The sequence below is a fragment of the Gadus macrocephalus genome, chromosome 14, assembly GCF_031168955.1.
Source record: "Gadus macrocephalus chromosome 14, ASM3116895v1".
Taxonomy (NCBI): Eukaryota; Metazoa; Chordata; class Actinopteri; order Gadiformes; family Gadidae; genus Gadus; species Gadus macrocephalus.
Window position 1 is genome coordinate 18541381 of NC_082395.1, and position 14739 is coordinate 18556119.

General features: G+C 44.1%; 1 protein-coding gene across 2 annotated transcripts; it reads left to right on the forward strand.

Moving 5' to 3' along the window:
* Window positions 1-713: 713 nt before the first annotated feature.
* On the forward strand, window positions 714-14528 carry pdpr (pyruvate dehydrogenase phosphatase regulatory subunit). 2 transcript variants are annotated; one of them, XM_060070776.1, is made up of 18 exons: window positions 714-873; window positions 1445-1696; window positions 2107-2240; window positions 4387-4468; window positions 4805-4968; window positions 5465-5586; window positions 6219-6336; window positions 6969-7118; window positions 7452-7644; window positions 8048-8172; window positions 8691-8846; window positions 10083-10216; window positions 10434-10582; window positions 10919-11031; window positions 12159-12253; window positions 12680-12769; window positions 12855-13037; window positions 13722-14528. In XM_060070776.1, the coding sequence occupies exons 2-18, from the start codon at window positions 1452-1454 to the stop codon at window positions 14106-14108; spliced, it is 2640 nt and encodes an 879-aa protein (XP_059926759.1). In that variant the 5' UTR covers window positions 714-873; window positions 1445-1451; the 3' UTR covers window positions 14109-14528. The 2 variants fall into 2 exon arrangements, with proteins under 2 accessions (XP_059926759.1, XP_059926758.1); XM_060070775.1 differs by having other exon boundaries at window positions 1448-1696.
* Window positions 14529-14739: the final 211 nt, after the last annotated feature.

Consider the following 14739-nt stretch of genomic DNA (forward strand, 5'->3'; position numbering starts at 1 on the left):
TATATATATATATATATATATATGTATCACAGCAGGGCTATCTGTCTTGTATGCTATGAGGAAAAAGAGTAGGGAGTTCATTTGAAGAAGTTTTACCCACTTCTGGGTGGCTAGGGTGGCACAGCGCCCTCTGGTGGCCCCAGGTAACGTAGGGCCCTTTGGTGGTCCTGGGATCCCCCCCACCCCCATAAGTATTCTTTCAGGGAAGGGATTAGAAGGAGAGCCAGTAGCATTACAATCTAATTGTCATCCACAAGGCCCTGCCTGGCCTTGTGGATGACTCCGGTCGTTGGGTAGAAAGACAGGATAACCATCAAATAATTTAATTCAAAAGATCCTTACCTACATTAGGTTTATTTACCTCCGAGGGACCACTTGTTACTTGAGGTGTAAGCTATACTCCAGACTCTTAATTATCCATATTTTTGTCGGAGTAATCTGAATTCAATATTATACAAATTATACAAGCGTAGAAAACATTTAGTAATATGTATTCTTTTTTTTTTTGTTGCAAAATAGATCTCCGACTGAGGGGTTAGCTAGTAGTAGTATGAGAACTAGTAGTACTACTACTAAATTCATGGGCTGGAGCAGCATCTAACTATATCACACTGATTCTATGCTGAGGGCAAAAGTTCAGTGAACGCTCAACTTAATAGGAATGCCAATTAACGTCAGATCTATTAGAGTTGACTAGAGTTCCCTTCAAGACCAGAAGTGGCGTTGGTGCGCCCTGAAGCTGAGCAGGCAACACAAGAAGAAGTAGAAGAGGATGGTTGTAAACAGCTAGCACATTAGCTTAGCTGTCAGAGCTGATGTTTTAACGGTATTTTATCATTGTTCCACATATCCCATCTGAATTAAGTGGATAAGGTGAGCATAAATTTAAAACAGATCGAGCACACAGTGATTAAAGTAACGTTTATGATTAAACACGTCTACTGTATCAACAATAACCTGAAGCTAACGTTGCTGTAAGCCTTGACCTGTGGCAACTGTGAGCAATACATTAGCCACGTACAAATAAGTCAAATGTAACTAACAAACTATCCAACAACGACCCAGAGCAGAGAGCCTCCGGGTTGACCCCCATTGTTCTGCTCAAGGTCGGAGGTCATTAGCAACGCTTGAGCTAAAGGCCTGCTAACTAGCACTAGCCCAGCTGGTATTTTCTAGTGATGCCATTAATAGGGCAACCTGTTAACTGTTGTTAAACCCTTGCTAGTGCTAGCCGGTTAACTGTTTAGATGTAGTTAAACCCCTTAATAGTGTGAGCTAGTTAGCTGTAGTTAACCATTAATAGTATTAACTGGTAAGCTGAAATTAAACAACGACTAGTGTTAACTGTACAGAGCTGTTCCTGTACTGGCATTCCATTGCCTCCCAAAAGCTGCCTGTTCTTTATAACACAACGCATACAAATGACTAAACTTATGTGTGCCAGCAGGTCCATGCGTAACTGCGTGTGGGGCTGTAGGGGCTTGTCCCCTGCCATGCTCCCCAGGCTGCTGCAACTCCAGGGGGGAGCCTTTCATAGGGTTTCCAGCCATCGCAGGGCAGTCAGTGGGGACAGCCAGCCCCCACTGCCCAGCCAGGCCAAAGTGGTGATCTGTGGGGGGGGCATTGTGGGGACCTCCGTAGCCTATCACTTGGCTAAACTGGGCTGGAATGACATCCTACTGCTGGAGCAGGGACGGTGAGGTGATAGTTTATTGTCATGCGAGATATATATATATATATCTATATCTATAATCTATATATATCTATATATATATATATGGCTGGCCCAAATAGATTTCAATGTTTGAAATCCCCCCCCCCAAAAAAAATAAAGAAATAAAACAATCATAGTGTATATCTTTCCCTGCCTGAATCTTAGTCTGAGCGTTTTTTTTATGAACAAAGTTTTCTACAGTAACTTTATAGGACAAAGCAAAACCACAAAATCGCATAGGATTGCTGTGTTACGTCAGAGCTTCACTACAGTCTAAATGTCTCCGAAGGCATACAGCTTAATTTATAGTTATAGCTATGGTAATGAGAGTTGTAGTTATTATTCCAATTGTGATTATGATTATATATGGTTAAGTTATGGTTATTACACAGGCTGGGAGCCGGGACCACCCGAATGTGTGCTGGTATCGTCAGCGTGGCTAAGGCCATCTCCATCGAGAGCCAAATGGCAGACTACTCCAACAGCCTTTACCAGCAGCTGGAGGAGGAGACTGGAGTCAGCACAGGTACCTGTTATGATAGTGAGACACCCCGTTACCTTAAAAAAAAAAAAGTTAACAGGAAAACCAACCACCCTCTTCTGAGCTAGTCCCTGCCTACTTTCACTGTTCTTTCACCGTCACTCACTAATTAAGCTGCCTCCCACTACCATTAGATTTGAAAGGTATAGCCATAACATTTAATTGATGTTCTTGACATTTCTGCCAGTGCTAGTGACGGGTGGCTAGCAGAGGGCAATTTCAATCTTATCCTACATTTCTAAAACCTTTTTGCGTTTGTTACAACTCCCACTGTCCAGGGGTAGCGAGGGAGGTAACGGATGTTAAAATTAACCGGGTTATGGGTGTAAATGAAGAAACCATTAGTGATTGAAACAATAAAGGAATGACAACAGCAACAGACAAGGTTGAACATAGGTTTAATGGGGCTGATTACAAAAACACAACAGTAACATACGACAAAACCAGCGGGCCTTGGGACTTGAGTGTTGCCAAAGAAAAGAACAAAACAAGCTAAGCTAACTGCTAATACAGCAGACCACACGTCCGCTAACCTAACTAAACTAAGCCAAAAGTACAGCGGGTAGCAACACTCCTAGCCTAGTGTTACTAACAAAGAGCACTACGTGTAAATGTATAGAGGCCTCCGTCTTACCTGTCCCAAGGCTGCAAGGTAACCACAAAGACAAAAAAACATGGGGGAACTAACAAAGGGGGTCACAATTGGTGCAAGCAGGGGGAGAAAGGAAAACTAGGGGACAATATATGTATATCTCTTAGATATGTATATATCAAAATGCTCTAACCATGCCACAGCAAAACCAGTCCACGAACCACAAAAAGGAGAGAGGGTAAGGGACAAGTTAAACTGGCTTTTATGCGTGTGGCAGGCCTCCCCAGGCTGGAAACTGATGAGGTGATTGGTGGCAGCTGGTTGGTAGAGGCGGGATGATGATGAGTTGTTAATGACTCGCACCTGCACATAAGAGGGGAAACAAGAAGGCAGCAACAAACAATCAGTGGCCGTAACAGCATTTCAAGAGATTTCACATTTAATCCAAAATAAGTAGTTTCAAAGGGGACATATTATACCACAAGGTGTGAGTTTGAATAGCCTTACAAACTGTTTCGAAAATCTGCCCCTTATGACATCACTAGTGGGCGTGTCTAGATCTGTGCTGGATAGATGATTTTCGAAACTGCTTGTAAGGCTAATCATACTCACACCTGGTGGTATAGGCCCCATCCACACGGAGCCGAAACGGGGCGAAAACGGTCCGGTTTCGTTTTAATGCGTCTCAGGAATATCTCCATAAAGACGGATTCATTGCGAAACCGCATCAAGCTGTAGAAACGCTGTAGTAAATATTCAAGGCGCTGGTTCTCCACAGAAAAAAGTGAAGCGCATCAAGCCTGCGCGCATACAGCCTGCGCGATGTACAAACATTCAGTCACGAGGAGATTCAACCTTTTAAATTGAGTAGAAATACTTTTTAATGTACAGTTAGTAATTCAATTTATCAAGGGGCTGTGTTTTAAAGCTACAAAAATAATAAAAATAAAAAGATCTACGCAACTCTGACGTCGCCTAGCTGGTGGGGGGGGCAATGACGTCATTGTTTGCGTTTCAGGCGTCCCCACGAATCCTAACACGAAACCGCATAGGTAGATTTGAAACCACCCTGGGACATGGTTTCAGAAATGTACGGATTCGGGCACCGTATCCGCCGGCTCCGTCTGGACGGTCGGCCGAAACGCACAAGACTTATGAGGTTCCACAAAGTAATCGTCTCCGTGTGGACGGCGCCATAATATGTCCCTTTTAAGGGTTTGCTTCTCCTTTAGTAACACCTCCGGTTACCCTAGTAAAACCTCTTAACAACTCCCTGTTACCATAGTAACACCCCTTAACAACGCCCTGTGACCATTGCAACACCTTCTAAAACATCCATTAGTAAGACCTCTTAACAACACCCTGGTACCATAGTTACAACTCCCTCACACCCTGTTACCATAGCAACATATCTTAACAACAACCTGTTACCATAGTAACAACTCAACAACACCCTGTTACCATAGAAACAGAAATTCCCTTAACACCAATCAACATAAGTGTACTCTAAGGGTAACCCTGATGTTTTGTGTCTTTCAGGTTATGTAAAGACCGGCTCTCTTTGCCTTGCTCAGAATCAAGACCGCTTCTTGTCTCTGAAGCGCCTGGCGTCGAGACTCAGGTAAGAAAGAAAAAATATAGGGCAGGTATCCCAACTGACCTGATGAGGACTGTTTGGACATGATCTCTGTCTCTCTGTTGCTGTCTGTCTGTCTATCTCTCTCTGTCTCTCTCTTTATTCAATTCAAATAAAAAAAAAAGTTTTATTGTCCTGAGAAATAGACATTTGCGTTGCCAAAGCAGGTGAACAATAAATAAAAAGGTTGGGTATATAGTATTATATAAGTATAAAACGCAATATTATAAAAATAACAGTATCTCCTATAAACAGATAACAAAAAAATACATAGTATTTACAATATGGAGGATTTCTTTCTTTATCTCTCTCTCTCCCAAGGGTTATGGGCATTAACTGCAGCATTATAAAGCCAAAGGAGATTTCTAAGCTCCACTCTCTGGTGAACATCCATGACCTGGTGGGGGCGCTGCACCTCCCCGGAGACGCTGTCGTCTCCCCACCCGATGTCAACCGAGCCTTGGCTGTATCCGCTGCAGGACAAGGTCTGTCTGGGGCTCAAAAGGCTCCGTCTGATTGGTTGATCCGCTGACTAGTTGGGCTAAAGTAAACTAAGCAAATCGATTTCAATATTATTTATGCATTTGTTTTTTAAATAAAGACATATTGTCCATAGAAACTGTGGATCCAGCTTTGCTAGGAGAGTTTTGCACCTGATGGGTCTTGAGGCTCGAGACAATGTGAATCTATCCACTCTAGCTCCAGCATTAGGCTTACAGCTACATTCAGCTACATCAAGGATCACCATTGACCACCAGGTCCGGGACTTTTTGACCCAGACCGGACCTAAAAAGACTGCTGTCCCACAGAATCCCTCCCGAGTCCCACATTGCAGCATTATTTATTAATTTTATTTTCTTTGCTAAAATGATGATACAAGTATTATTCATATATTTTTAGATGAGTTTCTTACGTGTGTGTGTGTGTGTGTGTGTGTGTGTGTGTGTGTGTGTGTGTGTGTGTGTGTGTGTGTGTGTGCAGGCGTTCAGATTCTGGAGAGGACCACTGTTCAGCAGGTCCTGGTGGAGAAAGGTCAAGTGACCGCAGTGGAGACGGACCGCGGCCCAATCAGCTGTGAATACTTTGTCAACTGTGCGGGACAGGTGAGCTTCTCATGAGGTTATAATGTGATACTTGAGGTTCTACTGAAGTCCTAGTCTGACATGTTTAGTGTAGTTCTCGTCCGATAGCTTCTAGCGGGGTTTTTAGTGTGACAGGGTACGTTCTAGTGATGTTCTTATCTTAGAAACGTTGGTTTCTAATGAGATTCTTGTGTAACAGGTGAGGTTTGCATGTGGTTCCATGGTGACAGGTGAGGTTGTAGTGTGACAGATTGTACTCTTGACAGGTCGTATAAGGACAAGTGAGGTTGTAGTGTGACATTTGCTAGACGGACATGTTCTTCTTTGACAGGTTCCAGTGTGACAGGTTCTTGTCTGAAAGGTTATACTGTTAATGGAGTCTTTAAGTAAACATTTTTGGGAGGAGATCGATAGCAGTTTTGGAATAATAATAAAGAATAAAGCCTGAGAAGATCATAAACTGCCTTGCAGCACTTACCTAATAATATTTAGTCATTTTTGTGCAATTTATTTCATATGAATAATTCAATATAATAGTTTAATTAAAATAACATGTATAATATATCTATACATATTATATAGGGTTAGGTTTAGGGTTAACCCTAACCCATATACTGTTTACAATATTGTATATATGCTTAAATGTGTTCCAGTGGGGCTATGAGCTGGGCCAAGCCAGTGAGGTGAAGGTTTCCATTCCTCTTCATGGTTGTGAACATTTCTACCTCCTCAGCAAGCCTCTGAAGCAGCCGCTCCCATCCAACACACCAGGTCTCTTACATCAAACGCACCCTCCCCTCTCACTTCTATCTCTCTGTCTCTCTCTCTCTATGCTTCTCTGTCTCCGTCTTTTTATGACTAGTGGTAATGGATCCATGTCTCTCTGTCTCCCTCTGTTTCTATATCTGTTTCTCTGGTGATAATGGAACTATGTCTCTCTGTCTCGCTCTGTCTCTATGTCTGTCTGTTTCTCTAGTGTTTATGGAACTATATCTCTGTGTCCCTAGTGGTGATGGATCTATGTCTCTCTGTGTCCCTAGTGGTGATGGATCTATGTCTCTCTGTGTCCCTAGTGGTGATGGATCTATGTCTCTCTGTGTCCCTAGTGGTGATGGATCTACGTCTCTATGTGTCCCTAGTGGTGATGGATCTATGTCTCTCTGTGTCCCTAGTGGTGATGGATCTATGTCTCTCTGTGTCCCTAGTGGTGATGGATCTATGTCTCTCTGTGTCCCTAGTGGTGATGGATCTATGGCTCTCTGTGTCCCTAGTGGTGATGGATCTATGTCTCACTGTGTCCCTAGTGGTGATGGATCTATGTCTCTCTGTGTCCCTAGTGGTGATGGATCTATGTCTCTCTGTGTCCCTAGTGGTGATGGATCTATGTCTCTCTGTGTCCCTAGTGGTGATGGATATGGACGGGAGGATCTATGTGCGTCCCTGGCAGGGAGGCGTTCTCTCGGGGGGTTTTGAGAAGAATCCTAAACCAATCTTCACGGAGGGACGGAACCAGCTGGAGGTCCAGAACATGCAGGAGGATTGGGACCACTTCGGTACAGCACATGAGCTCATCGCACCTCTGACCTCTACACTAGGAAGAGATCACTGTACTCTACACTGGGAGCTGACCTCTGACCTCTACACTAGGAACAGATCACTGAACTCTACACTGGGAGCTGACCTCTGACCTCTACACTAGGAGCTGACCACTACACTAGTATTTGACCTCTGACCTTTACACTAGGGGAGATGTCTAACCTTTGACCTCTACACTAGTCGCTGACCTCTGACTACCTCAGGGCTCCTTTAGGGGTGCTATTGCGTCTGTAAATGTGCTATTGTATTGATACAGGGTGGTTTATTATAACCCCTCCTCCTCCCACTAGAACCCATGCTAAGTGCCTTGCTGAGGCGGATGCCACAGCTGGAGTCAGAAGAGATCCAGCAGCTGGTCAACTGTCCAGAGTCCTTCACCCCAGACATGCGCTGCCTGATGGGGGAGACCCCCGGGGTGCACGGTTACTTCGTCCTGGCTGGTATGAACTCCTCTGGCCTGGCACTGGCTGGGGGCGCGGGCAGGTAACACCTCCTTATTTACCCCCTTGCATCCTAGCTTACAACCAAACACGTCCTGGCTTATTACGCTAGTCACACATCCTATTGATTACTTAACGCAGATCATTTATAAACATATCCTAGTTTGACACTCCAGTCACACATCCTATTGATGACTTAACACAGTTATTTATAAACATATCCTGTTTGATACTCTAGTCACACATCCTAGTTTATTACTCAACACATCCTTGTTTATTACTCTTGTAACACATCCTAGTTTACAACTCTAGTTACATATCCCAGTTTATTACTAAACATATCCTAGTTTCTTACTCTAGTTACGCTTCCTAGTTTATAACTAATAAGCACATTTAGAAGAGCGAATGGGGTATGGTTCTAATATGACCTTTATTAATCTTTCCAGGTACCTTGCAGAGTGGATGGTGTACGGCTACCCTACAGCTAACGTGTGGCCCCTGGACATTAAGAGGTTTGGCAATCTGCAGAGCAGTCGCACCTTCCTCAGACATCGGGTGATGGAGGTCATGCGTGAGTCTCGTCCTCTTCTTCCTCTAGAATACTCTGGGAGACTATATTAACTCTAAAATACTATGGGAGACTTTACTACTCTACAATACTCTGGGAGACTATACTACTCTACAATACTATGGGAGACTTTACTACTCTACAATACTCTGAAAGACTATAAGACTTTGGGAGACTATATTGGGGGGATTTTTAATACCGCAAGTGAACACTTGTTCACTAGCTTGTGTTTTTCTTGCTTGTTTATGTGTCTTGTCTGTACTACCGCTGCTGGAATTTTGAATTTCCCTGAAGGAGCATTCCCAAGGGATCAATAAAGTGTCTATCTTATCTTATCTTGTTCAGTTCACTTTGTGTGTGAAGGTGGTACGACCCAACTATAGTCTCAACCTACCTGTCTGTCTGTCTGTCTGTCTGTCTGTCTGTCTGTCTGTCTGTCTGTCTGTCTGTCTGTCTGTCTGTCTGTCTGTCTGTCTGTCTGTCTGTCTGTCTGTCTGTCTGTCTGTCTGTCTGTCTGTCAGCCCTTCTGTATGAGCTGAAGGTTCCCCGCTGGGACTACCAGACGGGGCGCCAGCTGAGGACCAGTCCTCTGTACGACCGGCTGGACACCCAGGGGGCGCGCTGGATGGAGAAGCACGGCTTCGAGAGACCAAAGTACTTTGTCCCTGCCGGGAAAGGTAAAGCACCTCCTCCCAGCTCTATAGCACCAGCTGCATTGTTTCCCCCAGCACTGTAGGGTTAAGGCCTTATCAACAGTAGGGCCCCGCCTTGACTACCAATTTGTAAAATCAATGTGTTTGAATATATATATTATTATACAATAACAAAGTACAAAACTCTCGTAGGGAATGAAAACATACTACCATCAAGTACAAAACATAAAGATAAATAATGCATCAGTAATACTGTTCAAAACAATAGGCGTGCCATAAATCTTTTTGAATGGAATTGAAACGCCGGCATCAGGTTGTTGTTTATATTATTGCGAACTGAAACCCTCACTGAAGACCCCTTCAACCCCCCCCTCCTCCTTGACCACCTTGACTAAGACATTTTCTGGGGGGAACACTAACCTCATCCTATCTCTATAACACCCCCTCCCACTGTAGCTCTGGAACACCTCCTCGTGTTGCTTTATAGAACCTGCTCCTAGCTCTGCATCACCTTCTCCTTCACTTCTATAACAGCTCCTCCTCCTGTAGCTCTAGAGCAGATCCTTCTTTGCTCTCTATTAGTGATCGACCGATATATCGATATTTGCGTTTTTTACGTGTATCGGTATCGGCCGATTTTTTTTTAATTTTTTTTGTATTTTTTTTTTTTGGAGTGATTTACTACGGTGGCGCATTGCATTCACATCACAAAATCAGGTTATATCGTAATTATGACATAAAGATCTCATAATTATGAGAAAATATCTCATAATTACGAGATCTTTATTTCCTGACTTTTATGTTTGCTATAGCTTTCTGCTAAATCCTAAATACATTGCACTTTCTAAAAAGCTTTTTTAACTTTGCCTTTATTTTCTATTTTAATACTAAAATGCCTTTTTAACTTTCTATTTTTTTGCATATGTTTTTCTTTTACTTACCTACCTATTATTTTATTTAATTGTATGACAATGTTTATATGTGAAGCACTTTGAGTCTGCCTTGTGTATGAAAAGTGCTACATAAATAAAGTTGCCTTGCCTAATTACGAGATAATTATCTCATAATTACGAGATCTTTATGTCATAATTACGAGATAATTATCTCATAATTACGAGATAATTATCTAGTAAACTCAAACTGTAGCTCAACAGCAGCAACGCGACGCTTTATCTCTATAGCATTTCCACCTTGATGAAACCAGGAAGCCTGACCTGTGTCCGTGTGTGCATGTGTGTGTGTTTGTGTCTATGTGTGTAGATCTGCTGTCTCTGGACCACAGTAAGACGTTCTATAAACCCGACTGGTTTGACCTGGTGGGGTCAGAGGTCAAGTGCTGTAAGGAGGCAGTCTGTGTCATCGACATGTCCTCCTTCACCAAGTTTGAGCTGACGGTGAGAACGCTGTAACTCCTCCTTCACCACATCCTCCTATAATCTATACCTCCCCCACTACCCCCTACCTCCTTAACAACCTCCTGCTCTTTGATTTAAACCTCCTCCTTTACCACCTTCTCCTCTACCCTCTTCCTTCTCCTCCACCCGATACCTCCTCCTCTCACCTCCCCTGAGAGAGAGAGAGAGAGATTAATTAGTGTCTATGTGTGTGTAGTCCACAGGGGACCAGGCCCTGGACTACCTCCAGTTCCTGTGTGCCAACGACGTGGATGTCCCCGTGGGTCACATGGTCCACACTGGCATGCTGAACGAGAGGGGAGGCTACGAGAACGACTGCAGCGTGGTGCGCCTCAGCAAAAACAGGTAGGACCTGTTATAGTACTTAGAAAAGTACTCATTATCCCCTACCTCATTAATATAATGAGGATAATTATATCACGCAAGTAAACAAATATAATTAAATAAAGATATATAAGTACTGAGTACACAAGTCAGTATAAGTGGTACGGAGATATCTTCTATTCTGGTATAAAAGTACCCATTATCCCCTTCCTCATTAATGAAATGAAGATAATGACTACTAACTACTAACACACAAATAAATAGAAATATCTTAATGAAGATATATCAGTACTTCTACTCATACATCTTGTCTTTATTCTAAAATCGTAGAATCAACTGACTGCTTGTCTTCCTCAGCTTCTTCGTCATCTCCCCGAGTGACCAGCAGGTCCACTGCTGGTCCTGGATGAAGAAACACATGCCCAACGACCCACAGCTCCACCTAGAGGACGTGTCCTGGAAGTACACCGGTCAGTCCAGATCACTGCCAAATCGTTTTTTTTTGTTTTGTTTTAAACTTGATAATATCTTAAATGATCTTCAACATAGCCATTTTGAAGACAACATAGCCATGGTGTGGCATTTTATCATGATCACGGAAATATGGCTAAGACGTAATGTAGAGAAAGCAGGAGTTAAATTCTTGTCTCTGCCATCCAGTTGGTGAACGTTCCACTCTGCTCAGGTCCCGTTCTTTGCGTGCCTGTTAGTATACTCTTTCACTTCTCAATGAAGGGACACCGGTGGTGAGGTGTGTGTGGTTATCTGGAGCTCTATCTGGGCGGTGGTTGTTATTGATTGTGTCGACAAAGACAGGGTGTGTGTGGATGGGTGAAGCTCTTTCCGACCAGCGGTTAAGTTTGTATGTTCAAGTCCAAGGGCGGGTTATGGTTCCCTTTGTGTAGTATGTGGCACATTTCGTACACAACATTGGTCATTATACTGCTCATACACAACAACTGTACTTATAAAGTATCACAAAGTTGCTGTGGGTCGTAAACATTGTGATGACACACCCCCTCCTCCATAGAGCTCCCAGCCAAAAACATGTTGTTTTTTTTATCTCATTGTGTATGAATTCCGACTGAAACAGGGGATTCACAAACACTTTCATGAGAACATGTTGCCACTATGGTAGGATATAAGTAAAATACACGCCCTTGGATGGCATTGTTCTCTCGGACCATTTTATTTTTTCTTTAAAGGAGCTGCCCGAGTATGTGTGAGAAATACTGCTTTAGATTGGTGGCTGGCATATGTACGAAACAATCATATCAAGAAATCAAGAACACAACAAGAACAAAATGTATTAACACATAATTGACTCATATTCAACAAATATTTAACATTTCATCACACATATTAGTTCCTGAAGTAATGATTCGCTGAACTTTGAACTTTGATCTCTTATTCCCATTTCCTTATCAATTGGAGGATTGTTTTATTAAGGTGGTGCACTTTACATGTCTATATTGTGCAATAATTATTATTTGTTGATTCTTTCAATCATTTTGACGTTTATCAGTAATTTCACTGTTATTTGTTAGTAACCCATTATATTGCATGGGCTGCACTCACTTCATGCTCTGTCCTTCAGCTCTCAATCTGATTGGTCCCCGGGCCACAGACATCCTGGCTGAGCTGTCCTATGTTTCCATGACGCCTGATCACTTTCCCTCCATGTTCTGCAAGGTATAGATGACCATAGATAACCATAGACCTCCTACGTGTTTTGAAAGGTATAGATTACCATAGACTACCATTGACATCCAAACCTATGTTATAATATATAAGGCTAATAGTAGCCCATGTTTTCTGTCAAATTGAATGCAGATGACGTGAATTGACGTCATATTGTAAAAAGGTAATTTGTTGGTAGAGGTGGTGTGGGTTTCTTTAAAAGATTGCTAACTCTTGCTGCATTATGAATTAATATTATTATTTTGACAATAATATTATCGTATAATAATCATTATTACTATATTAACCATCATTATTAATTCATATTATTATTATTTTATAATATTCAAGTATTATCATTGTTACTATAGTAATCATTATTAACCATAACCACCATAAACATAATGTATGTAATGGATATTAATTGTGTGTGTGTAGGAAATGAGCGTGGGCTACGCCAACGGGATCAGAGTGATGAGTATGACGCACACCGGGGAACCAGGCTTCATGCTCTACATCCCCATTGAGGTAAATTAATATCTATACTTTACATATATATTCACACACACACAAACACTGTCTGGAGCTTCATCTCTCGGCCTCTCCCCCCCAGTATGCGCTCCATGTCTACAACGAGGTCATGTCGGTGGGCCAGAAGTACGGAGTGCGTAACGCCGGCTACTACGCCCTGAGGAGCCTCCGCATCGAGAAGTTCTTCGCCTTCTGGGGTCAGGACCTGGACTCCTTCACCACGCCCCTGGAGTGCGGCCGCGAGTTCAGAGTCAAGCTCGACTCGGTGAGACTCCTTACTTACGGCCCGGTCACCACCGTCATATCATAGTCACCATGGTTACTCTCTGTTCCACACTATCCTACAATAGCCACCACGATGACTGCCTGGTCACCACCATCTTAATATTGTTACCATGGTTAAGGCCTCACTACCATCACATTAAAGTCACCAAAGCTATCGCCAGGAAACCACCATCATATTATTTTTAACGTGGTTAGGGCCTGGGCCACACAATCATATTATAGTCACCATGGTTACGGCCTGGTCGCCACCGTCATGTCATAGTCACCACCATCATGTCATAGTCACCAAGGCTATCGCCAGGAAACCGCCATCATATTATTGTCACCATGGTTACGTCCTGTGCCACACCATCATAATATAGTTCCAACGGTTACTGTCTGGTCACAAAGGTTTACAGCCTGGTCCGCACCCTCATATATATACTCACCATGGTAACCGTGAAGTCTACACCAGCATATTATAGTCACCATGGTAACCGGGTAGTCCACACCCTCGTATTATAGTCACCATGGTAACCGTGTAGTCCACACCCTCGTATTATAGTCACCATGGTAACCGTGTAGTCCACACCCTCATATTCTAGTCACCATGGTAACCGTGTAGTCCACACCATCATACACCCGTCACCCTGGTTACCAGTGTCCCGTCTCAACCCCCCTCCAGGACATGGACTTCGTGGGGCGCGAGGCGCTGCTGCGGCAGCGGCAGGAGGGCGTGGCACGACGCTTCGTGATGCTGGTGCTGGAGGAGCACGACACGGAGCTGGACCTGTGGCCCTGGTGGGGGGAGCCCATCCTCCGGAACAAGGAGATGGTGGGCGCCACCACCTCCAGCGCCTACAGCTACACCCTGGAGCGCCACGTGTGCCTGGGCTTCGTGGAGACCCCCGGGGGCCTGGCCGCAGACTTTGTGACCCGCGGGGACTACAAGGTGGACATCGCCGGGCAGCTGTACGCCGCCAAGGCCAAGCTCTACCCCTTCAGCTCCCTGCTCAGCCAGCAGCGCCGCCGCAAGGACCAGCTGGACCTGGGCACCTTGACCACCGAGTAACCCACGGCAGGAAGGGACCTCACAGCTCCCACCGAGCCCACTCCTCTGTCCCTGGCTATTATCCCCCCCCCCCCTAACCCCCAACCCCCCGATGTGCAATATGAAGCAGACTCATTTCTCACTCCAAAACCGTCACTATACACACCCATCGCCATCATCATCTCCGCCATCGCACACTTAAACCAGTCTGCAACTGGTTAATCTGGGGGCTGCTCGGTATAATCACGGTCTGCTACTGGTTATACTGGGAGCTGCCTATAATGATCAGACATTACCTAAATGTGCCTTGCTCAATGGGGTATTAGAGTTTGACTCTCCTCCACTGTATTGTATATTTTATACATTGACAAACCTGTCCCTTCTTTCTCGCTATTTGTCCTTTCTCTCTGATACCCCGTTTTCTGTCCTCTCTCTCCTCTCCCTCTGATACCCCACCATCTTTCCTCTCCGATACCCCGTTATCTGTCTTTTCTCTCTGATACCCCGTTATCTGCCCTGTCTCTCTAATACCCCACTCTGTCCTCTCTCTCTAATGCCCCACTCTGTCCTCTCTCTCTAATGCCCCACTCTGTCCTCTCTGTCCTCTCTCTCTGATACCCCACTCTGTCCTTTCTCTCTGATACCCCACTCT